Consider the following 21,722-nt stretch of genomic DNA (forward strand, 5'->3'; position numbering starts at 1 on the left):
TGTGCCGGCCCCCAGGTCAAGATCTACTGTGGCTCAAGGGCCTCCACCAGAGCCATCATAACCAAGGACCAGCAGACCAGCATCACTAGAGCTGCCTCCACTTCCATCTGCGGCTGCCACCATACACCTCAGCACAAAGGCTCCACCACAGTCATCACCTTCAACCCAGCCAGCAAGGAGGTCTCGTATAGCACTTGTACCCCCCACCCCCACAGCAGCCCATGCACCATCACCCCCACCTACACAGCAGCCAGACCCACTGTCTTGGAAGACAGACAAAGACCTTGACACTGTCTTGAAATGTTTAATGAATAGTTGGTTGAAAATGCTGATGTTTAATATTGTAAATAGAGAGATTTTCCAGTTTCTTATATTTATATAAATAGTTGGTTGAAAAAAAAGTTAGAATGCTCCATTTGTATTTGTACACATCACATGAACCTTGGTATGTAATATGAAGTCATAATTCAGTCCCAACGTATCTCAGTCCCGGCTGTGGTGAAAGTAGAGTGATAAAGACCTGTTTTACTCAAATTTAATCCGTTTCATTTTAGACATGAATTACACGGAGAGAGAGCACACCGGTGCCGGAGATCGTTGTTGTTAACTTCTGGTGCTAGCGAGCTACGCGGAGGAGAGTCCTCTCCTGTCCGACTGAGAGGCTCAGTGAACTAAAGGACTCTCAGTGTTTAGATAGTTCACTTTAGTCTAAGTTATCTCAGTGGGTCTCAAACGTTTGGTCACCATTAATGTAAACAATTATTTCCGAGGCACACGTTTATATGATCATTATAGTTATGAAAAAATAAGAGAATAAATGAAAAACAGGTTTCAAATACTATATGAAAGTAAAAAAAGGATAAAGTTTAAAAGGAGAGTGATTTGTAAAATATCCATAAAGAAATAATAAATCTGTTTACAGTTCTGTTTCATATGGGTGTTGAGATCTGTTTCCATAGATCTCTTAATGTTGCTCTCAATATTTGGGAGCATGCCCCTGGCCCACCTAGAGCAGGGGTGTCTGTCAACGGGGACGGGGGGACGGGACGGGGGGGTTTAATCAGGGCTGAATACAACACTTTAATTGTTTTTATTATTATGTTTATGGTTGTTATTTGTAGGGCTCTGTCCTAATATTTATTTTTGTTTTAAACTATGTTGAAAGATTAGTTTAATATAATTTTTTTATTTTGCTATGAAATTCTGAATGAAATTCTGAATGAAAGGCTGCGCGCGAGACTGGTTTTTCGCTGGGTTGAGTCGTGTGGGTGTTTGAGTGAGATGCGGCACAGCAACCTGTCAGTTTACTCTTGCTAGGTTAGTTTGGCTATTATCATTTATATTTATCTGCAACAATGAATATCAGGAAGTGGTTCATGAAAGGAATATGGCAACTCAGCGCCAGATGCAGGCAGGCACATTAGAAGAAATCAGTTACGTTACCAACGTAACTGATTTGCCAGGGACAAGGGAGGCTGGCAATCAATTATATTTTGAAGAGAAATTGACTCTGACTCAAGCCGGCTCTCTCCAAAACTCCGGCTCTGTGCGCAAGCAGACCGCTGCACACGCCATCTGCCTCGCTCACTCTCTCTCTCCCTTTCTCTCCATCGCTCAACCTCACTCCACCCTGTGTGCGCTCCTCAAGTTTGCCTGCATGCTTGCCCAAGTTGGCACAGCGTTACAAATGTGCCACAAAACCAACCAATGGATGCAGCCTATAATAAGACCGTCAACAGCCTTATGGCAACCTAAAACCCCTCTGTTTCCGTAAAAACAATTCAAGAGTGATGTGTTTTTTAGGATTTCAAGAAGCATATAGAACCAACAATGGATGTATTTTATGAACATTTATCCATGCTGAAAGTAGATTTAGATGTTTTAGGAGTGAGATAGAGATTATAATCTAATATATGCATCTGATGAAGCATTGCATGAAGTCTGTTGATGATCAGAGGCTGTTGTTGGGGCTGCATAAACGTTTTTTTCATTTTTGTTTTGGAGACAGACCATGCAGGCCTCAGAGAGTTAAACTTGGACCTGCGACCATAGTTTTATTGTATTTTGTTTTGAAAATCCACAGCGGAGGTTTGTGTCGTCCTACATGCGGTGTATTTCGCATATCTCTCAGTAGCCAACAATCTGTGAGTCTGTTGGCTCGGACATAAACTCGTGTTTAAAATAATACTACATAATAAAATGTAGTCTATATTTCATAATAAGGTGTAAAACCTGAGGATTTTAAATCGCATTTGAATTAAATGCAATCTGTATTTCTATTGTTGATTTAATGTGTGAACGAGGCGATATAGAGAAGGTTAAGCTGTCATTATTAGGCTGTAATTTGTTATATACTGTTGGAATGGGTAAGCAGGCCTATTGTTTTTGGATATTTGTGGAGTTAGGTGGTCCATGAGTATTTTTTATTGGTTAAGTGGTCCTTGGTATGAAAAAGTTTGAGAAACGCTGCGCTCGTGGATTGTCAAATTATACAGATGGCTAGTCCGCCCCTGAAAATGTTTATGCAAATGTTATTATTACAGTGTTTCCCCTATATACAAATAGTGGCGACGCAGCGCCGCTGCTGAAATATGAGCGCCGCTGCTAGGGGTGCCAGCCAGGTACCCAAAAAAAAGAAGATTTTTTAATCTTTTTTCTTAAAATAATAATAAGTGGGGACTCTTTTTCCATTTTTTATTGTTTGTTATGTGGATTTGTAGTATTTGTGTTACTGTCTGTTCAATAAAGGTGTATTTTTGCTAAATCTTGAGACATTGCCCCGGACCCCCCTAGAGGATGTCACGTCCACCCCCCAATTCAAACATGTTCATACAATACTGAATACATTTGAAGCCATTTTGACGTCTATTACCTATGTCAATAAGTTTCTGTTTTTGCAGTGTATTTGTCTTTTGTAGAGATTTTTCATTTATTCTTTACATATAAAATGTCGCCTAAAATCTCACCTAGGGCAGCAAATTGTCTAGAACCGGCCCTAGTACTAGGCCTCAAGAGCCTTTCTTGTGCTGACACAGAAACAAATTGGCGGGGCACACTTCGCACACACAAAAAAGATTCCACCCGCTCCGCGCTCACATTATGCTGGGCCCACATGCCTTCGCACCACTGCTATGACTCCATCCTAGGTGAAACACTGTATTAATAATAAAAATTAAAAAATTAATTAATCATTTTTATTTTGTAATCATCTCGCGATCCCCACTTTGGGAACCCCTGCCCTAGAGGAGGTGAGGACCCCCCTAGAGGTGAGGACCCCCCTAGAGGATGTGAGGTCCACACACCACCTATACAAATATCACTTGACCCCTGCTTGAACCAACAGTGGTGAAAAAAAGTATTTAGTCAGCCACCAGTTGTGCAAGTTCTCCCACTTAAAAAGATGAGGCCTGTAATTTTCATCCTAGGTATACCTCAACTATGAGAGACAAAATGAGAAAAATAAATAAATCCAGAAAATCACATTTATTTGCAAATTATGGTGGAAAATAAGTATTTGGTCAATAACAAAAGTTCATCTCAATACTTTGTTGTATACCCTTTGTTGGCAATGACAGAGGTCAAACGTTTTCTGTAAGTCTTCACAAGGTTTTCACACACTGTTGCTGGTATTTTTGGCCAATTCCTCCATGCAGATCTCCTCTAGAGCAGTGATGTTTTGGGGCTGTCGCTGGGCAACACAGACTTTCAACTCCCTCCAAAGATTTTCTATGGGGTTGAGATCTGGAGACTGGCTAGGCCACTCCAGGACCTTGAAATGCTTCTTACGAAGCCCCTCCTTCGTTGCCCGGGCGGTGTGTTTGGGATCATTGTCATGCTGAAAGACCCAGCCACATTTCATCTTCAATGCCCTTGCTGATGGAAGGAGGTTGTCACTCAAAATCTCACGATACATGGCCCCATTCATTCTTTCATTTAGACGGATCAGTCGCCCTGGTCCCTTTGCAGAAAAACAGCCCCAAAGCATGATGTTTCCACCCCCATGTTTCACAGTAGGTATGGTGTTCTTTGGATGCAACTCAGCATTCTTTCTCCTCCGAACAAATCTAGTTGAGTTTTTAACCAAAAAGTTCTATTTTGGTTTCATCTGACAATATGACATTCTCCCAATCCTCTTCTGGATCATCTAAATGCTCTCTAGCGAACTTCAGACGGGCCTGGACATGTACTGGCTTAAGCAGGGGGACACGTCTGGCACTGCAGGATTTGAGTCCCTGGCGGCGTAGTGCGTTACTGATGGTAGCCTTTGTTACTTTGGTCCCAGCTCTCTGCAGGTCATTGACTAGGTCCCCCCGTGTGGTTCTGGGATTTTTGCATGGAGTCCCAGATCGAGGGAGTTTATCAGTGGTCTTGTATGTCTTCCATTTTCTAATAATTGCTCCCACAGTTGATTTCTTCACACCAAGCTGCTTACCTATTGCAGATTCAGTCTTCCCAGCCTGGTGCAGGTCTACAATTTTGTTTCTGGTGTCCTTTGACAGCTCTTTGGTCTTGGCCATAGTGGAGTTTGGAGTGTGACTGTTTGAGGTTGTGGACAGGTGTCTTTTATACTGATAACGAGTTCAAACAGGCGCCATTAATACAGTTAACAAGTGGAGGACAGAGGAGGCTCTTAAAGAAGAAGTTACAGGTCTGTGAGAGCCAGAAATCTTGTTTGTAGGTGACCAAATAATTATTTTATCGAGGAATTTACTCTTGCTAGGTTAGTTTGGCTATTATCATTTATATTTATCTGCAACAATGAATATCAGGAAGTGGTTCATGAAAGGAATATAGCAACTCAGCACCAGATGCAGGCAATTAATTCATTAAAAATCCTACAATGTGATTTCCTGGATTCTTTCCCCCCATTTTGTCTCTCATAGTTGAAGTTTACCTAGGATGAAAATTACAGGCCTCTCATCTTTTTCAGTGGGAGAACTTGCACAATTGGCAGCTGACTAAACACTTTTTTGCCCCACTGTATATGCCGTGAGCTGATTATCCAGCCTTCATTTTAGGGCTGGGCGATATATCGAGTTTACACGATACATCGTGGATTGCACTCCATGCGATGTCGTAAATGACCACATCGTGAACGTCGAGTATTATGTTGTCAAATCAATTTCCCGCCGCGGCCAAAATGAGCTTTCCTTTCTCCCTCAGACACAGTCACACACGCAGGCCCCGTCTAACTTGCACACAAACATTACACACATGCACAGTGACAGAGAGCAGGGCTCGGCATTATAAATGGCCCGCTGGCTCGGAAGCACTATTTGGACACCCCGGGCCAGCATAACGTACTTTCCACTTGCCCGCTCGGGCCACTAAAAATATTGGTTAAAAAAAAAAGATTGTCCAGTGGTATAGGTACTTTGACAAGCAATGTTGTTAAATTGTTTCGTTTATTAACGCTACAACATAGCGTTTCGTGAGGCGGTTGTCGTTGTTGGGTGAAAGGCAAACGGGAGCCAGCGCGAGCAGGCTCCCGTTTGCCCGTGAGCGCCGGGCAAAAAACTATCTTCAAATAAAAGAAAGTCACCGGAGGAGTTAAAGGAGAGTAACAGGGAGCATGAGAAGAAGAGGGAGAGAAAGTTTCAGCCAGCTTGATCGATGGAGTTGTTTTCTAGTGGTGCAGTGACGCGTCCTAAAACCCTTTTATAATCTATCGATTAGATTTATGATTTCGAAAATTATAAAACTATTGTAGACATGTGGATATTATCCGGCTGAACAAAACGTGCATTTATCAAACAGGTTTGTTTTCCACAGACCTTATTTCCAGCTATTTTCCAAAACCCTATGGAGAAATCCCATTGCTTTTTGTCGAGGGAACCAGCAGCTTACTTCCTGGTTTTAGGACGCGTCACTGGCTGCACCTCTCAATATGATGCCAATATAAACAAGGTCTTCTGTCGGCTCTGTACATCAATGCCGACCTATGCTGACAAGTAAGTGAAGAGTAGACAATATAAAAAGGTATTGGCTTTAGGGAAATGTCCCAGCAGTTTAGGATAATGAAGGTTATAATCTAATACATAGCCATTACATTTCTAATTCCTGATAATGACAGGAAGACAGAAAGCACATTATACTAATAATAATAATACTACTCATAATAGCAGACATTTTTGAACAATGACCACAATATCATTATTTTAATAAACCAAATATGAACAATTGAGGAAAATGAGGAAGAACTGATGATTCAAATGTTGTAGTACAAGTAGTAGTTCGTGCATAAATTACTATTGCAACAAGTGTTAATTTTCTTCATTATTAGTCGATTTTTTTAATGCAGACATATGTTACAGGGACTACTAGAATCATCATACTGGCGTGACTGTAAACACCAAGGGGTTAAATACAAAAAAAAATGTTTAGAGGACATTTCAGAATATCGCGATATATATTGTATATCGCAATAGTCAGTAAATATCGCGATATCATTTAGAGACCATATCGCCCAGCCCTACTTTATTGTAACAGTCACATTGTGTATATGTGTGGGGAGTGTTGCAGTAGAAAATACCACTGTAGCGCCCAGTACCTTAATGGGAAACCCTAAATGTTTGAGCACCCTCTATGAAACGTCAAGCTACCCCACAGCAACCCGCAAAATAAATCTCTGGCGCCGCCACTGAGCCTGCAACCCCGTTTTGAAGAAATGTGCATTGCAACACAGGCTCATTGCAGCCACTAATGCTGTGATAAGAAGACACTTTTCTGCCAAATATCAGCATTTTCTTTCTTTTCATTTTTTTGCACAGATTGCAAAGTGGCAAAGTATTATAACTTATTGCTCTAGCAAAGGGATTGCACAATTGTATTTATTTTTTTGACCACACAGACTTATGGAGCATTGTTTTATTATCACTGTTCGAGCAAAGTGATTTTTTTATTTGTTTGAGAGGAATGCTCACATTCATATTGATGTATTTTACTAAATGTTAAAGGTGACATGTCATGCTTTTCCGGTTATTACCCGTCCCCTTGTGTGTTATGAAGTTTTTTCTGCATGTAAACGGTGTGCAGAGTCAAAACCCTCAAAGTACACCCTGTAGCGAGTAAAACTCTAAAACAGAAAATACCTCCCCAAAACGCCTCGTTGGTGAAACGTCATCATGACGTCATCATCCATTTGATAAGCACATACCCGGAACTAAATGGGCCAATCCGTGGAGCCGTTACGTTAAGCCCCCGCTGATTGGTCCAAATTGACCAATCCACACACACTCATTGCAGGCAGCCCTGCTGATTTCTGCTCTGTGCTGCAGGCTGATAAAAGACAGTTGGGATCGAGCGAAATTCTCTCTGCAGACCCATTCTCACAGCGTTTATCAACCTATAAACCTTTTTCTTACTCAATATCAAACCACACTTATTGTTTTTATTTCGGCTGTGACTTTGTGTGTGTTCAGGTTGAGTTTGGCTGTGTTTGGCTGTGTATCGCTAAACAAGGAAATCACGGAGGGGGGGGGAGCTGCAGCGAGCCGTTTAGTGGAGAAAGTCAATACTGCTGAATAGGGCTGGGCGATAATTCGATCTCGGTTCGGGATCGCGATAAAATTTTGATCGATTGCGATATTATGCTTGGGACATATTATTCGATATGACATCTTAATAAAAAGTAGGCCGCCTAGGCGCAACAACACCAGTATCAGTTTGGCTGCTGTATGCCGGTAGGACACGCCCACGAGCGAGCAGCGTGGCTACAGAGTGAGACTGAAGACAGAGGGAGAAAGGGATGAACAAAGAAGTTGTCAAAAATGAGCGAAACTAAAGAGGACCGTGAAAGTGAAATTATTGGCGAACGCGAAAGCGACACCTACTAGGCCTACTAGAAGACATAGTTGACAAAAAATGTCACACCACGTCAGCTGTGTGGACATGGTTCGGTTACGGCAAAAGCGACCAGGAGCAGACGAAGCCGGTCTGCAAAATATGCCGGTGGGTAGTACCAGCCAGGACGGGGAATACGACTAACCTTTTCAATCACCTGAAAAGGCACCACCCCACTAACTACACAGAGAGTGTGACACTGTGGGCTCAAGCTAGCACACCACACACGAAGCTAAGCCACACACACACGTCGCCCGGTAACATCAATAAACAACAATCCATCCAGTCGTGCTTTGCAGCCATTGCCCCGTATGAAAAACAGTCAAAGCGGAGCAAAACTATAACGAGCGCTATCACTTATTGCCTCGCTAAAGATATGATGCCCCTGTACACAGTGGAAAAAGAAGGCTTCAGGAAACTGATCAAAGTGTTAGACCCCAGGTACGAGCTCCCTGGTAGAAAATACTTTTCTCGGACGGCGATGCCACAGCTTTATAATGAATGCCGTCGTAAGGTGGAAATTCATCTGAATGATGTTAAATACTTTGCCACCACCACCGATCTATGGTCTAGCCGTACATCGGAGCCATATATGAGTCTCACGATTCATTTCATTGACGAGGAGTGGGCTCTACACAGCAAATGCTTACAGACAGCATACTTCCCAGAGGACCATACTGGGGAAATCATCAGCCAGGGGCTGGAGGATGCACTCAAATCCTGGGGCCTTAGGGAAGACCGACAGGTGTGCATCACAACAGACAACGGTGCAAACGTTGTCAAGGCTGTTTCCCTCAAAGACTGGTCCCGGCTGCAGTGCTTTGGTCATCGACTGCACCTTGCCATTGGTAAGTTCATGATGATAGGCTAATAATAAAAAAAGTTCATGATGATGTCAAAGGCTACATTTTCAGCTCTAATAATAGCTCAGTGTAATGATTCGTATTCTTATACACTGTTGCCCATAAAGCTGGAATAAAATGTATATTTTTACCTCTTCTCATGAAATGATAGTAACAATGTGATTTATTCTTCATAAAGTATATTCTCAAAATTGGTAACTGGGACTCAGTAGCCTATGTAATTATTGCACCTGGTAATTACTGATGTGTATAAATTGGAATAGAAATAGGAATGTATCTGAAAACAAAATTATTTCACTTTACATGCCTCAATAAACCAATGTACAGGCTATCACTTTATAACTATTGATACTGATACTAGGTGATAATTCGATCATTACTAACATTTTGCATCTAAGATGTATTTGAATGAAGAGTTTATATTCTATCACTGTACTCAACTTAAATTGAGGAAAAATATGTTTATGTGTGTAGTCTAATTGATTTTCATATCGAGGATGTCATGACAATATTATGATTTATTATTATAAGACAGAAACTAATTTTTAAATAATACTTAATACTAATAATACTACATTTTTGTCATCTACAGAGCGAAGTGTGAGAGACAAGAGAATAGAGAGAGCCATGGGTGTGAGCAAAAAAGTGGTTAGTACTTTCTCATACTCATGGAAGAAGAAAAAAGAACTAACAGCTGCACAAAAGGAGCTCGACCTACCTGAGCACCGGTTGATGACAGAATCACCTACCAGGTGGGGTTCTCGCCATGCAATGATAGCACGAGTACTGGAGCAGGAGAAGGCCATTTCAAAGGTTTTATCTGCTGATAGAAAAACAAGGCACCTGGCTCTCTCATGGCAAGACATTGAGGTCTTGGAGTCTGTACACAAGGCCCTTAATCCACTTGTTGAGTTCACTGATGCCCTCTCTGGTGAAGCACATGTCAGTGTCTCTTGTGTGAAACCTGTCCTACAGCTCTTCAATACAGAGGTCTTGAAGCCAGGAGAGGATGACACAGAGCTAACGAAGGCCATCAAAACTACTATCACCACATATTTGAATGAAAAGTATGATGATGATGCCACTGATGACCTCCTTAACATGGCATCTCTTGTTGATCCTCGGTTCAAGACCCGCTACATCCAAGGTGACAAGGTAGAGGCTGTGAAATCCAGAGCTGTGGCACAGATCCTGGGTGACTGTCAGAGCACACCACAGTCTACTCTCACACCTACAGCTACTGCTACTGCTACAGCTTCAGCTCCACCAGCCAAAATGCAGAGGAAGACACTGGGCAGCTTTTTCAAGAAGTCCTACTCTGTTTCTACCTCTAGTCTAACAGATGAGCAGGATGTTGAGGCTGAACTGAACAGTTACCTGCTAGCTCCAGAAGTAGACGGTGAGACCAACCCCCTGGCATGGTGGAAACTCCACTGCACATCATACCCCAGAGTGAGCTTCCTGGCAAAGCGGTATCTATGTATTCCTGCCACCAGCTCACCCTCAGAGCGTGCTTTTAGTACAAGTGGCAATATTGTGTCCTGCCATAGGGCAGCTTTAAAGCCAGATGTGGTGAACAGACTTGTCTTTCTTGCAAAAAACCTGTAATGGGGTAAATGATGTTCACTACTGCACAAGATGTAGAATAACTGTGACTAGTTTACTATGTTTACACATTACACATGTTTTTTATGTTTAGCACTTTAATGTGTCAGAGGGTCTGACCCACTTGGTTTTGTACTGCCTTGGTTTTGTACAAATATTTGAGATTATTATTATTTAATAATTGTTTTTTTTTTTTTATTCTGTATGAGCGAAAGCATTTTGTTCTCACTATTGGAAGGCATTAAACTTTATTATAAAGTTTCAGTGAATCTCTTGTTTCTTCAAGCTTCAGGATGTCCCTCACACTGGCAGCATCTGCAAAAACTACATATCGTGATAAGAATCGAGATCGATCAATATGGAAAAACATATCGTGATAACATTTTTTTCCATATCGCCCAGCCCTACTGCTGAATACACATACTTTACAGAGATGCTGTATGCGAAACCAATGTGAGTTTGGAAAATTGCACAGAATTTTTCAATTTTAGTATACCTCAAAAATGGAATTATGATCAGTGGAAATGGCCATGACACCTCTCCTTTAACTTGGCCTGTTACGTGACTATTTTTGTTGGGGGGTCCACCTTTTTTTTTTTTCCGAAGGGGGGGCCTGACAGAAAAAGTTTGAGAACCACTGGCCTAATATCACATATTGTCTTCAGGAACATTGTCCTTACACCCTGCAGCGACTAAGGGAAACCATTCACAAGCGCAGGAGTAATGTAGAATGCTTTATAAATGCCAAAGGTCACTCACAAGTCGTTCTGCACCTCAGCGTCGTCATAGCGGCGTCCGATCAGTCTCTTGGTGGCGTACAGTGTGTTCTGAGGATTGGTGACTGACTGGCGTTTGGCGGGCATGCCCACCAGGCGCTCCCCCTCGCTTGTGAAGGCGATGACAGAAGGAGTTGTCCTAGCTCCCTCTGCGTTCTCCAACACCTGAGGGGAGGAGAAGTTGTTCAGTTAATTTACCCTGGCAGAGGCATTATTTCCTTGCATGGCGTACCCAAGTTTTCAGTTAAACTGCTGTAATGCATATGCATAATAGTTTCTCTTAGAGCTTTCTGATGATAAACAATTATTTATCTTAAATCAATTAAATTATTTTGCAAACTAACACATTTTTCAATGATAATAAAGTGTAACCGTATCAGAATTGAGTTAATAAAAATGTCAGAACTTGTTGAAACTAATTTTTCTAACACCTATGTTTGCCAAAATAAATCTAATTTCCCTCAGCAAATATATGAGCTCTGCAATTGAGTGACACTGCAGAGCATGTTCAGACAGCAAACTATCTTAAAAGAATGACACTTTTATAAACAAACATGGGTGGCATCGTTCAAGGTGCCAACAAGGTATATTTCAACTTAAGTAAAAACTGGTGGTACCAAACTTGGAGAATATACCGAGTCAGGGCAAGATCTGAGACTGACAAAGAAAAACAGTGACTGACGCTGCGTTAGAGAATCCCCGGCTCTGATTGGTTGTATTCCTGCCCTGCTAAATCTCTGAAGTGCCATTAGCACTGAGGGAAAGACAGGTTATCCATCTCATGCTCTTCTGGCAGATCATATACATCCCGGGCTTTGAGTGTAATTGAAATGTGTTTGGAGCAGACTTCGTGACATCTGCAAATGTCTTATTGTTTTCCAAATAATGTATATGATATGGTGTTGTGATGAAACCGGTGATTTACACCTCTTATGAACGCTTTAAAATAATGTACATCAAGAAGAAACTAACATGTCAGACTAAGTTTTGAATCTCAAGCTTACAAATGTTTTTGATGTGGTGCTGGTATTAACTTTGTGGAAAAAGCTTGAACATGCTTCTCTGCTCACAAAGCATGCCGTGGCATGTGGAGCTGTAAACTGATTCAAAATGTTTATTTTTTTTTTTCCAAGCTAAAATATTTTGTCACAACATTAACTAAGATGTCTATGAGTATGTTAGAAAATGGTATGGGAGCAAACTATAACCAAGACCCAAGCACTTGGTTGTCAATAATCAGGGATGCAAACTCATCAGGTATGAAAAAGGTGACAAGGATCCGAGCCCCCCCCCCCAAAACGAAAACTCTTCGGTTCTCCACGAGTTACACAAGTGTCACCCAAATCAGCGTTAAAAAAGCGGGAGGCGCCGAAAAGCGACCAATTTGCAACACTGACTCAGGGATGCAAACTCATCAGGTATGAAAAAGGTGTCAAGGATCCGAGCCCCCCCCCCATGGAATATCGGCTTTAAAATGAGGAATAACAGAGGATTTTAGCAGTCAGAACAACTAAAGCAGCAATGTCAATAATAAAAGAAACGCCAAAGAGTCACATTAATAGAAAAATATAAAAACATGTATTTTAAATTGTGTAGCAGTCAGTTTATAATTTTGGCAGCACTGTTGAGCATTTTGAAAATGTATTTTCATGCCTCTGTGCAAGGCTTAGTTTTTCTATCCTTATAGCCAATGGTGTAAAGTAACCCAATTCATAAACTCAAGTACTATACTTGGGTAATATTTTGAGATACTTGTACTTTACTTAAGTATTTCAATGTCTTGGTACTTTGTTCATCTTCTCCTCTACAGTTCAGAGGTACAAGGTGTACTTTTCCTCCAATACATGTATTTAATACCTTCAGTTACTTTATATTTCACATCATTCAGCCAAATCTGTAATCAAGTTTAAAAAAAACTTGATTATAGGTCCCATGTCATGCTTTTCCGGTTATTACCCGTCCCCTTGTGTACTATGAAGGTTTTTCTGCATGTAAACGGTCTGCAGAGTCACAAACCCTCAAAGTACACCCTGTAGCGAGTAAAACTCTAACACAGAAAAGACCCGTCTATGCTGCCCCAGAACACCTCGTTGGAGATTTCTCTTTTTCCAATCCCAGACCACCCCCCCCCCCCAAAAAATATTTTTATTGCAGATCGACATAAATCACACAAATTACCTATTTTGGATTAAAACGGCGAATTTTGTGGATGGGTGACAAGCTTGTACCCCTGAATAATAAAATAAAATCTTAAAAATGAAATTAATTAGTCAGTTTCATTCCTTTCACTAAAACTAATGAGTATTAAACCCCTTGTCAAAAGGACTTGACAAGTCATGTTGATTAAGAATATGTGTGTGTGTGTGTGTGTGTGTGTGTGTGTGTGTGTGTGTGTGTGTGTGTGTGTGTGTGTGTGTGTGTGTGTGTGTGTGTGTGTGTGTGTGTGTGTGTGTGTGTGTGTGTGTGTGTGTGCGCGTGTGTTTGAGACTACCTAAATGTGAAGGCCAGAGATTCTGAACTACACCGAGTTCACAAATGTAATAAACCCAGCTATTTCAAAAGCACAATCGTAACATAATTAAGGTCACAAAGTCGACATACTTTACTGTCCATGACAGTTGTGAGTTCAGTGAAGTTCATTCTCACCTTTGCCTGTTTCCCATCCATGACGGCGACACATGAGTTTGTGGTTCCCAGGTCAATGCCAATGACGGAGCCTTTGACCGCCTCTGACCTGCAACACAGAAGATATACTCCGTTGTTATTATTAGTAGGAATGATCCGATCGATCGGCCGCCGAACAAATTGGCGCACCAAGAACTGAGTAATCTTAATAATCCATTAGTCACATTAGTGGATTGGAACAAATGTAAAGTATTTTTGCTTATGTAAATAAATTACGCTTTGACTTTACGATCAGCACCAATTTATCCTCTACATTTTTACAGTACACCAAGATATTATAGGTTTTGTGCTGATGTTACTCACGCATAGTCTCTTCTGGACAGAGCCCTGAGAGCATCGGGTTGGAAGCCGCTCCAGGAAGCCTGTTTAGAAACAACAAAACGGATACAAACTCATGTTAATTAAAGACAATTAAAAAAGTACACATCCATGGTTACAAATAAGTAGCAGCATTGCATAACAGCAATGAAGTAGAAACAAGTAACAACATTTAAGAAAATGTCATGTAATAGTCCTAAAGGAGCAGCCATGATTATCACAATAGTAAATATTATGCATTTAACAACTGCAAATGTTAAGTGGTCTTGTAGAACAGGGTTGTTATACAATTATGATACTCCTGTCACAAAGAAGTATGCCACAAATGACATGATATTACAATAAATGATGTTTGATTTAGACATTTCTCAGAGTAGCCCGGTAGACCATGAACAACTGTAAGCTCAAGGGACTTCATTCGAACAGGACAGACATGACATAACCTTTAAATCTGTGGGTGATCAAATGCATGAGGAAGGTGACACTGTGCAAGAAGTCGATTAGCTCATGGACAACAAAACAGCCTTTAATACGTTGATAAGCAGACAATCAAAGGTTTCTAAACGTATTAAACTTAGGAACAACATGTAAGAAATGTTGCACCATGCTAGGGGGTGGGGATGCACTCATTGAAGGTCACATCAATCGTGAGCCATTCTCTTACAACACGTATGCTTAACTTAAATCTAGTAAATTAGATACTAATTCAGTCATTACTTACATCTAATAAATAACACATATAGAAATAATTTAAACTCTTTGTAGATTGTAGTTTCAACACATGACAGGTACTGCATACGGTTACATTAGCTCCAAACATCTGGTGTCCCAAATGCATTGTTAGCAAGTATGCACAAACTCTTAATACCGTGCTTATTAAAAGAGAGGAATAACACTGACCACTTCGAGCCAACGTTAGCTAACTAACGCCACAAGTGACATATTGGTAGTCACGATTAGGTAAGCTAGCGCCAAGCTAACACATTTAGCACGCTAAGCTAGGCGGCAGATTGTCAAATCTCATACATACACTCGTCACTAATATTAACAAATGTTTAATAAACTAAAATACATTATTTTGCAACCCACCTTCTTCACCAAAGAGGAGACATTTGTTGTGGAGTTCCTTTTCGGGAGAGACCTTGAAGCAATTTGGGCGACACTCAACATTTTTGACAACTCGGCTAACAGGCTAATGTAAAATAAATGCAAACGTAATAAAACGTCTTGTGTAGAAAGGAGCTCCCTGAAATGTTGAAAAGCGAAGAAAAACTAAAAGATGTCTATTCTCCGGGGTTCTTTTCCAGGGGTAGCGGCTTAGAGGGTTCGAGCTCGAGCTAAGGTCCAACACAAGAGCAACTGCGAAGCTTTTCTAGAATTATCCAACACATGTTGCACCAGCACCGCTGAAGGACCCCAAATCGGGCTTCACATTTACTGCCTGAGTGATATTAATGGTTTAAGCAACATTATATAATTCTTTATAACATGTAAGTACACTTTTTATTCTTTGTATTATATGCAAATCAAATTAGAAAAATGCTTGATACTCAATCGTATCACATTTCTGCTATTTTTGCCTTTTTTGTGATCAGTAACAGAAAAGGGCACACATGCGTAGTGGCCATGTGAAGGTCATGATGTAACCATGGATGTAATGTATAGATAGATGGGTGTGCGGGGACACCGGTGTCACATGCGTTGCATCAGTGATGCTGAATGAACTTACGTGTAATGGGTACAATATAATAGAATTTGTGTCAGTGGTGTAACACGTTAACGATATACAACTCATTATTATGCATTGGAATATATATTTTTGAGAGGGAAACAATAAGACGTATAGTACAACACATAGGACAAGAATGAGGTCTAAACCCAAAAGCAGAGGACAGGACTTCAGGATAATCAGAAGGGGGTTGACTATACATCATATTATAATATTATATTGATTATATAGGCAGGACTTGAAAATAGGATGCGATTTATAAATACGTTGTTTTACAATGATTACCTTGTATTAGATAACATAATTCTATGATAGGCTTTCTACACACTCCAATATAGTAGGTGGCAGAATAGAATAATAAGACTTACCTTCGTGTCTCCATTATTTATCAAGTAAAGCCAGAAGATTGATTATGATGAATTTGCATCACAAATTAACATACCCTGTTCACTATATCATTGTTCGTTTTATTAACTCCACCAGCAATAGAAATAGGTAATTGAGTTCCTTTTTAAATATATAAACTAATACATGATTAAAATCTAAGGGACATACGCAGGTAGAAAACCTGCTCAGTTGTTTGTTTGGAATACTTTGTATATGGGAAAATCTTGATTATAAGGGCATTTCAAAAATGTATGCACTATAGCCATCTTCCAACTAAGTCCTAAATTTGAGGCAGAGATTGAGAGGGAGAAGAGTAGAGGGGCTCGGTGCAAGTCCCTGGGCACCCTGAGCTTATGTTCAATGGTTAGGGTTAAGGCTAGGGCCAGTGTGTATAACTTATGTTTTGCCCAAATGCATGGGTGTTGCCATGTATCAATTTCAAAGGTAGGCTATAGCTGAAATAAGGCTTTGTTGCATGCAACGGTCTACTATGGCTCTACCTCGGATTGAGATCAGAGACTGCATAAAGGTTGAGTCAATCTTTAAGGCCCTGATTCCTCCACTCAATTATTCCATGTAACCAGCAGATGTCGCTCTTGTTATATCCTATTTTAAACCGTCTATGCAAGAGTATCCCACTGCATTCTGCCTGGCAGGGAGTTCGCTTGTATAATGCTTATTTTTGTATACAAACCTTATACAGCCAGTCTATGATATGAACCTTTTCCTACAGATTACATTTCTAGAATCACCTACATTTTCGGTGTATTAGTTTCTTGTAGGAGGTTTGACTTTACTGTATTTACAATGGGTCAGTGAATGCTCCAAATCTTCCTCTCGCGAGAAATCTCTAATTTGGACATCATGTAGCCTACGTGGCTTCACAGCTGAGGGCTGGCAGGGTTTGTTAACAGAGAGTTGAATGTACTGTTTGTAGATGGGAAACCTGAACGTGGAATACATGCTGTGTATTCTTTAAGTTTAGCTGTTCTCGAGAAAGCCTTTTATTGACCGGCGACACAGCAGCAGCAGCGGGGCTGTGACGTTTACTTCCTGCTGCAGCTGCTGTAAACAAGCTTTCTGCCGACTCTGCCGACTCTCCGGCCTGCTGGACTGATATGGCGGAGAGCGGGTCGTCAGTTGAATTTTCCGGCTCTCTGACGAGCTCGAATCTTCCGCCGCCGAGGACCCGTATCTTCAAAATCATCGTGATCGGAGACTCGGGTGTCGGGAAAACCTGCCTCACGTACCGCTTCTGTGCCGGCAAGTTCCCCGAGAAGACCGAGGCCACGATCGGGGTGGACTTCAGGGAGAGGCTGGTGGAGATTGACGGAGAGAAAATCAAGGTGTGCCTGCAGACACGGGACCCTGTTAAAAAAAAAAAAGAACTTAGAAACGGGCCAGATGCAGACCATCACTCTGGGTGTCTGTTGATGTGGAGACTATAGTCATGTACATCTCATCAAATATGTAGTTTACGTATACAGGAAGAGCAGAAACTATCCATAACAATTTGAGTAAGAAGTTATCAGCCCTTAGATATGTCAGTTATTGTTGGTCTAACTATATGAATATAGTGTTATAAATCATTATTTTCATTGGATACAACCTAATTGATCCAGTGTTCCCATGCTGGAGATTTTCCAGATTTCCAGGTTTTAAATACTGGATATTGTTGCTGCAGTGCTTGCAAGCATTATAAAGACTTCTCATGGTTAGTGAGAGGACATCATCCAGTATCCAAACTGAAAACTCAAGGGGAAAACAGCAGTAATTCCACTCACTGGTTGCATTGACTAACTGACAAAGACACAGCGGACACACAGGGCCTTTCCAAGGCCGGATTAGTACCTCCAGGGGCCCCTGGGTACTGAGAGCTCAGGGCCCTTCAACCTACGTAACAACACGCACCAACACGTAAGAACACGCCAAGCGAACATGACCAATATATTACATTTTCAGTCAATCACACACCTATTTGTCAAAAGCAGGGATGCTTTCAACCAAAGTAGGTCTAGCCTTTTGCCCTTTCAGTCACAAATAACAAGACAAGGATACAAGAAGACCTTGGTAATATCACTCAAAACCTCAGAGCAGCACCCCACTTAATGCCAACTTATGACTGGCTGGCTGTATAAGTCCACAAGGTTTTCTGTTTGTCACCAACATCGAGTTACAAAAGTAAAACATGTATTGAAAGTATGTGGTTTGCTCAACTAAGTGATCAGTATAGTGATAGAAGATATTATTGTGTATGTGAGAGGGAGAGTGCGCAAGTGTGCAATAGAGAGAGAAAGTGTGTTTGTAAGACAATCCCTCAAATCACTGGATCTTACCTTTTGGAAGTGTTTCTTCCTCGCCCTTTTCTTTGCAAAGTCTGTGATAAGTTCATCAAAATCCTAACATTGCTCGCTTGCTCAACAACGTCCTCAGGCTCCGTGACCGTAAATTGTGGTTGCTGGCCTAATTCATCACGTTTAGCTTTTTTGTAAAAGCTATTTATTGTTGGGAAATGTTTTAATGCAGCCGCCACTCTCTCTTCCTTTCTTTCCTTCCGCCGCCCCGCTGGGCATTCGGCTGCTACCGGCACCATCCCTTCAGCTCGCGTGACATGATGAGTGAAGGTGGGGTTGTGATTCGGCTATAGACTGCTGCCGCGTACTAATAAAGTTGAGCGCATACATAGTGAGACGTACGGTACAGAGACGGTTTAGAAAATGTATACATTTGATCCTCTTGAAAAGCCGAGTTATTTATTGCGCGGAGAGTGAGATTCATTCAAAAACAATGTATGAGGAGTGAGGTTGTGCCAACAAATAAATAGTTTTTCTCTTCTCACTGAGGGCCCTCTCTTGCTCAAGGGCCCCTGGGCACGTGCCCATATGGTTAATCCGGCCTTGACCTTTCCTATTTCCCAGTTTGGACATTCATGGGTCCTCTCCTTGTGTCTTAGTCCGCACGAGAGAGATGTGAGCCTATGAAGCGAGAAAGGGACTTGAGGACAGAGGAGTCTAGAAAACATCCTCCTGCAGCCCCTACACCAGGGGTATTCAACGAGGTCCAGTTAGAGAACATCTCCCCATGCAAAGGTCCGGAACTTCAAAATGTCTAACTTGCTTTATGAATTATTGTGATATATATTGAAGTAGCCTGTAGCTTTATCAACGTCTGCATGTAATCAACAACTGACTGCCAATCAAATAAAGAAAGTACAATTCATAAACAACAATATTTATTGTCAATGAACATTGAACTCTACAGATATACAGTAAATACTGTGGATATGTGTAATGTTCCTCTCGGGCTGCATTTAAAAATAAAATAGAGAAAATAAATAAAATAGCTTTTGAAAATATGTGCATCTTAAAAGTGTTTCATTTTAGATAAATAAAATAAAGTGTAGCAGCAGCTTGTTTTCCTTTTTCTTTGCTAACCGTTTCACATCATGATTTAACAGTTTCAGACGATTATAGAACAATGTCAGTCTTTACACATCATAACAATTGAACAGTTTTAAAGTTCCTCTTTCTTTCCCTCTTATATTGCAGTCCCTCCGAGAATTGAGCTTGAGCTTGTCCTGCCAGGACTTTGAATCTGGGCTAAAATGGTGTCAGGGCCATTCTCATACACACATGCAGGTGCTCATTGGTTAGCCTCGGTTAGCCTGCCCTGGAACGATATTTAGTTTAATTTTGATCCTGGTGGACTGATCATATTGGGCTCTGAGACTAGTTATTTGTTGTGACCTCAGTTCTGACTTGAGGGAATGTTTGGTCAAACACTTTGTGTTTTGGCCTTTTTAATGAGCGCCACGGTCTCTGAACAAATGAGACACACTGGTTCTGTGCTCCCAGTGGGCAGGATGAACATGAGTCCACTCAGGGTTAAAAGCTCTGTTCTCACTGTCCACTTTCCTCTTCTTGGAGAGCGCTATGTGTAATTATTTGTCTCTCCCTGTCTGCCGCTAACACGCCTGTTCACTCTCCTCTCCGCTTCTCTCCCTGTATCGCTAATTATTCTCTTCACACACTTTCCCCTCCGCTTCTGTCTGCCGCGCTATCGTCTCTTCTTCTGTGTTTCTCTCCCTGTGTCACTCACTCGTTTCTTCTTCTGTGTTTCTTTCCCTGTATCACTCACTCGTCTCTTCTTCTGTGTTTCTCTCCCTGTATCACTCACTCGTCTCTTCTGTGTTTCTCTCCCTGTATCACTCACTCGTCTCTTCTTCTGTGTTTCTCTCCCTGTATCACTCACTCATCTCTTCTTCTGTGTTTCTCTCCCTGTATTACTCACTCGTCTCTTCTTCTGTGTTTCTCTCCCTGTATCACTCACTCGTCTCTTCTTCTGTGTTTCTCTCCCTGTATAACTCACTCGTCACTTCTTCTGTGTTTCTCTCCCTGTATCACTCACTCGTCTCTTCTGTGTTTCTCTCCCTGTATCACTCACTCGTCTCTTCTTCTGAGTTTCTCTCCCTGTATCATTCACTCGTCTCTTCTTCTGTGTTTCTCTCCCTGTATCACTCACTCGTCACTTCTTCTGTGTTTCTCTCCCTGTATCACTCACTCGTCTCTTCTGTGTTTCTCTCCCTGTATCACTCACTCGTCTCTTTCGCACCCTGTCGGCGGCGGTTAAAATAGAATCGCCCCATCAAAATTGAATTCCCCTATTAATGTATTGATTATAGGTCCGGGTCCATATAGGTCGGCGTCTGGATCCAGACCGCGTCCCGCCTGTTACTGACCTATGCCCTACACACACCTACAGACCTACACACACTTACAGCCCTACACACACTTACAGCCCTACACACACTTACAGCCACACATTCTGTTCTTATTGGAATTCATTTCATTCGTGATTCGGGTGCTATTAGGATTTGATTAATTTCAAAACTGTCCCCCTGCAGATCCAGCTATGGGACACTGCGGGTCAGGAGCGCTTCAGGAAGTCCATGGTGCAGCACTACTACCGCAACGTGCACGCCGTGGTCTTCGTTTACGATGTCACCAACGGCACCAGCTTCCGCAGCCTGTCGGCCTGGATAGAGGAGTGTAAGCAGCACGCTCTGGGCTCGGAGGTACCCAGGATTCTTGTGGGCAACAAGTGTGACCTCCAAGACTCGGTCCAGGTGGGTACAGACGTGGCGCAGCAGTTTGCAGACACCCACTCCATGCCCCTGTTCGAGACGTCCGCGAAAAACCCAAACAGCCAGGGAGACAGAGGAAACAGTGACCATGTGGAGGCTATTTTTCTGACGGTGGCACACAAGCTCAAGTCTCAGAAGCCCCTGGTACTGAGCCAGCCCCCCGTGGGGTCAGGGGGCACCATCAACCTGAGCAAGGGGGGGACAGAGGGGGGAGAGGGAGCGAGGAGCTGGGGTTGCAGCGGCGGATGCTGAGGGAGGGAGGGAGGGAGGGAGAGGGAGAACTTCAGCACTACACCACGAAGCTTGCATCGAGTCGAGGTCTATAAAGGGAGAATGGATGCTGCACAATCAGAGCACACACACACACCTCATAT

At 41.9% G+C, this 21,722-nt stretch overlaps 3 protein-coding genes across 3 annotated transcripts in view; 2 read left to right on the forward strand and 1 right to left on the reverse strand.

The window, feature by feature from the left end:
• hspa9 (heat shock protein 9) overlaps nucleotides 1-15,480 on the reverse strand; it is a 34,650-nt gene extending 19,170 nt beyond the window's left edge. Inside the window, exons 1-4 of the mRNA XM_079670598.1 lie at nucleotides 15,179-15,480; nucleotides 14,075-14,133; nucleotides 13,733-13,820; nucleotides 11,070-11,251 (exon numbers count right to left, since the gene is read on the reverse strand). Coding sequence (XP_079526724.1) covers nucleotides 11,070-11,251; nucleotides 13,733-13,820; nucleotides 14,075-14,133; nucleotides 15,179-15,259 — 410 coding nt within the window. The 5' untranslated portion in view covers nucleotides 15,260-15,480. The remainder of the gene's footprint in view (nucleotides 1-11,069; nucleotides 11,252-13,732; nucleotides 13,821-14,074; nucleotides 14,134-15,178) is intronic.
• LOC307032550 (E3 SUMO-protein ligase ZBED1-like) lies at nucleotides 8,053-11,059 on the forward strand. The gene is made up of 2 exons (XM_079670599.1): nucleotides 8,053-8,690; nucleotides 9,298-11,059. The coding sequence occupies exons 1-2, from the start codon at nucleotides 8,219-8,221 to the stop codon at nucleotides 10,311-10,313; spliced, it is 1,488 nt and encodes a 495-aa protein (XP_079526725.1). The 5' UTR covers nucleotides 8,053-8,218; the 3' UTR covers nucleotides 10,314-11,059.
• A 1,202-nt stretch (nucleotides 15,481-16,682) lies between the features above and the next one.
• rab33ba (RAB33B, member RAS oncogene family a) lies at nucleotides 16,683-21,600 on the forward strand (the record flags this gene model as incomplete). The annotated part of the gene is made up of 2 exons (XM_079671249.1): nucleotides 16,683-17,551; nucleotides 21,109-21,600. Exons 1-2 carry the CDS (start codon nucleotides 17,324-17,326, stop codon nucleotides 21,598-21,600), a joined length of 720 nt encoding a protein of 239 aa, XP_079527375.1. The 5' UTR covers nucleotides 16,683-17,323.
• Between the last annotated feature and the right edge of the window lie 122 nt (nucleotides 21,601-21,722).

The sequence above is a fragment of the Notothenia rossii genome (assembly GCF_949606895.1).
Source record: "Notothenia rossii genome assembly, chromosome: 3".
NCBI lineage: Eukaryota > Metazoa > Chordata > Actinopteri > Perciformes > Nototheniidae > Notothenia > Notothenia rossii.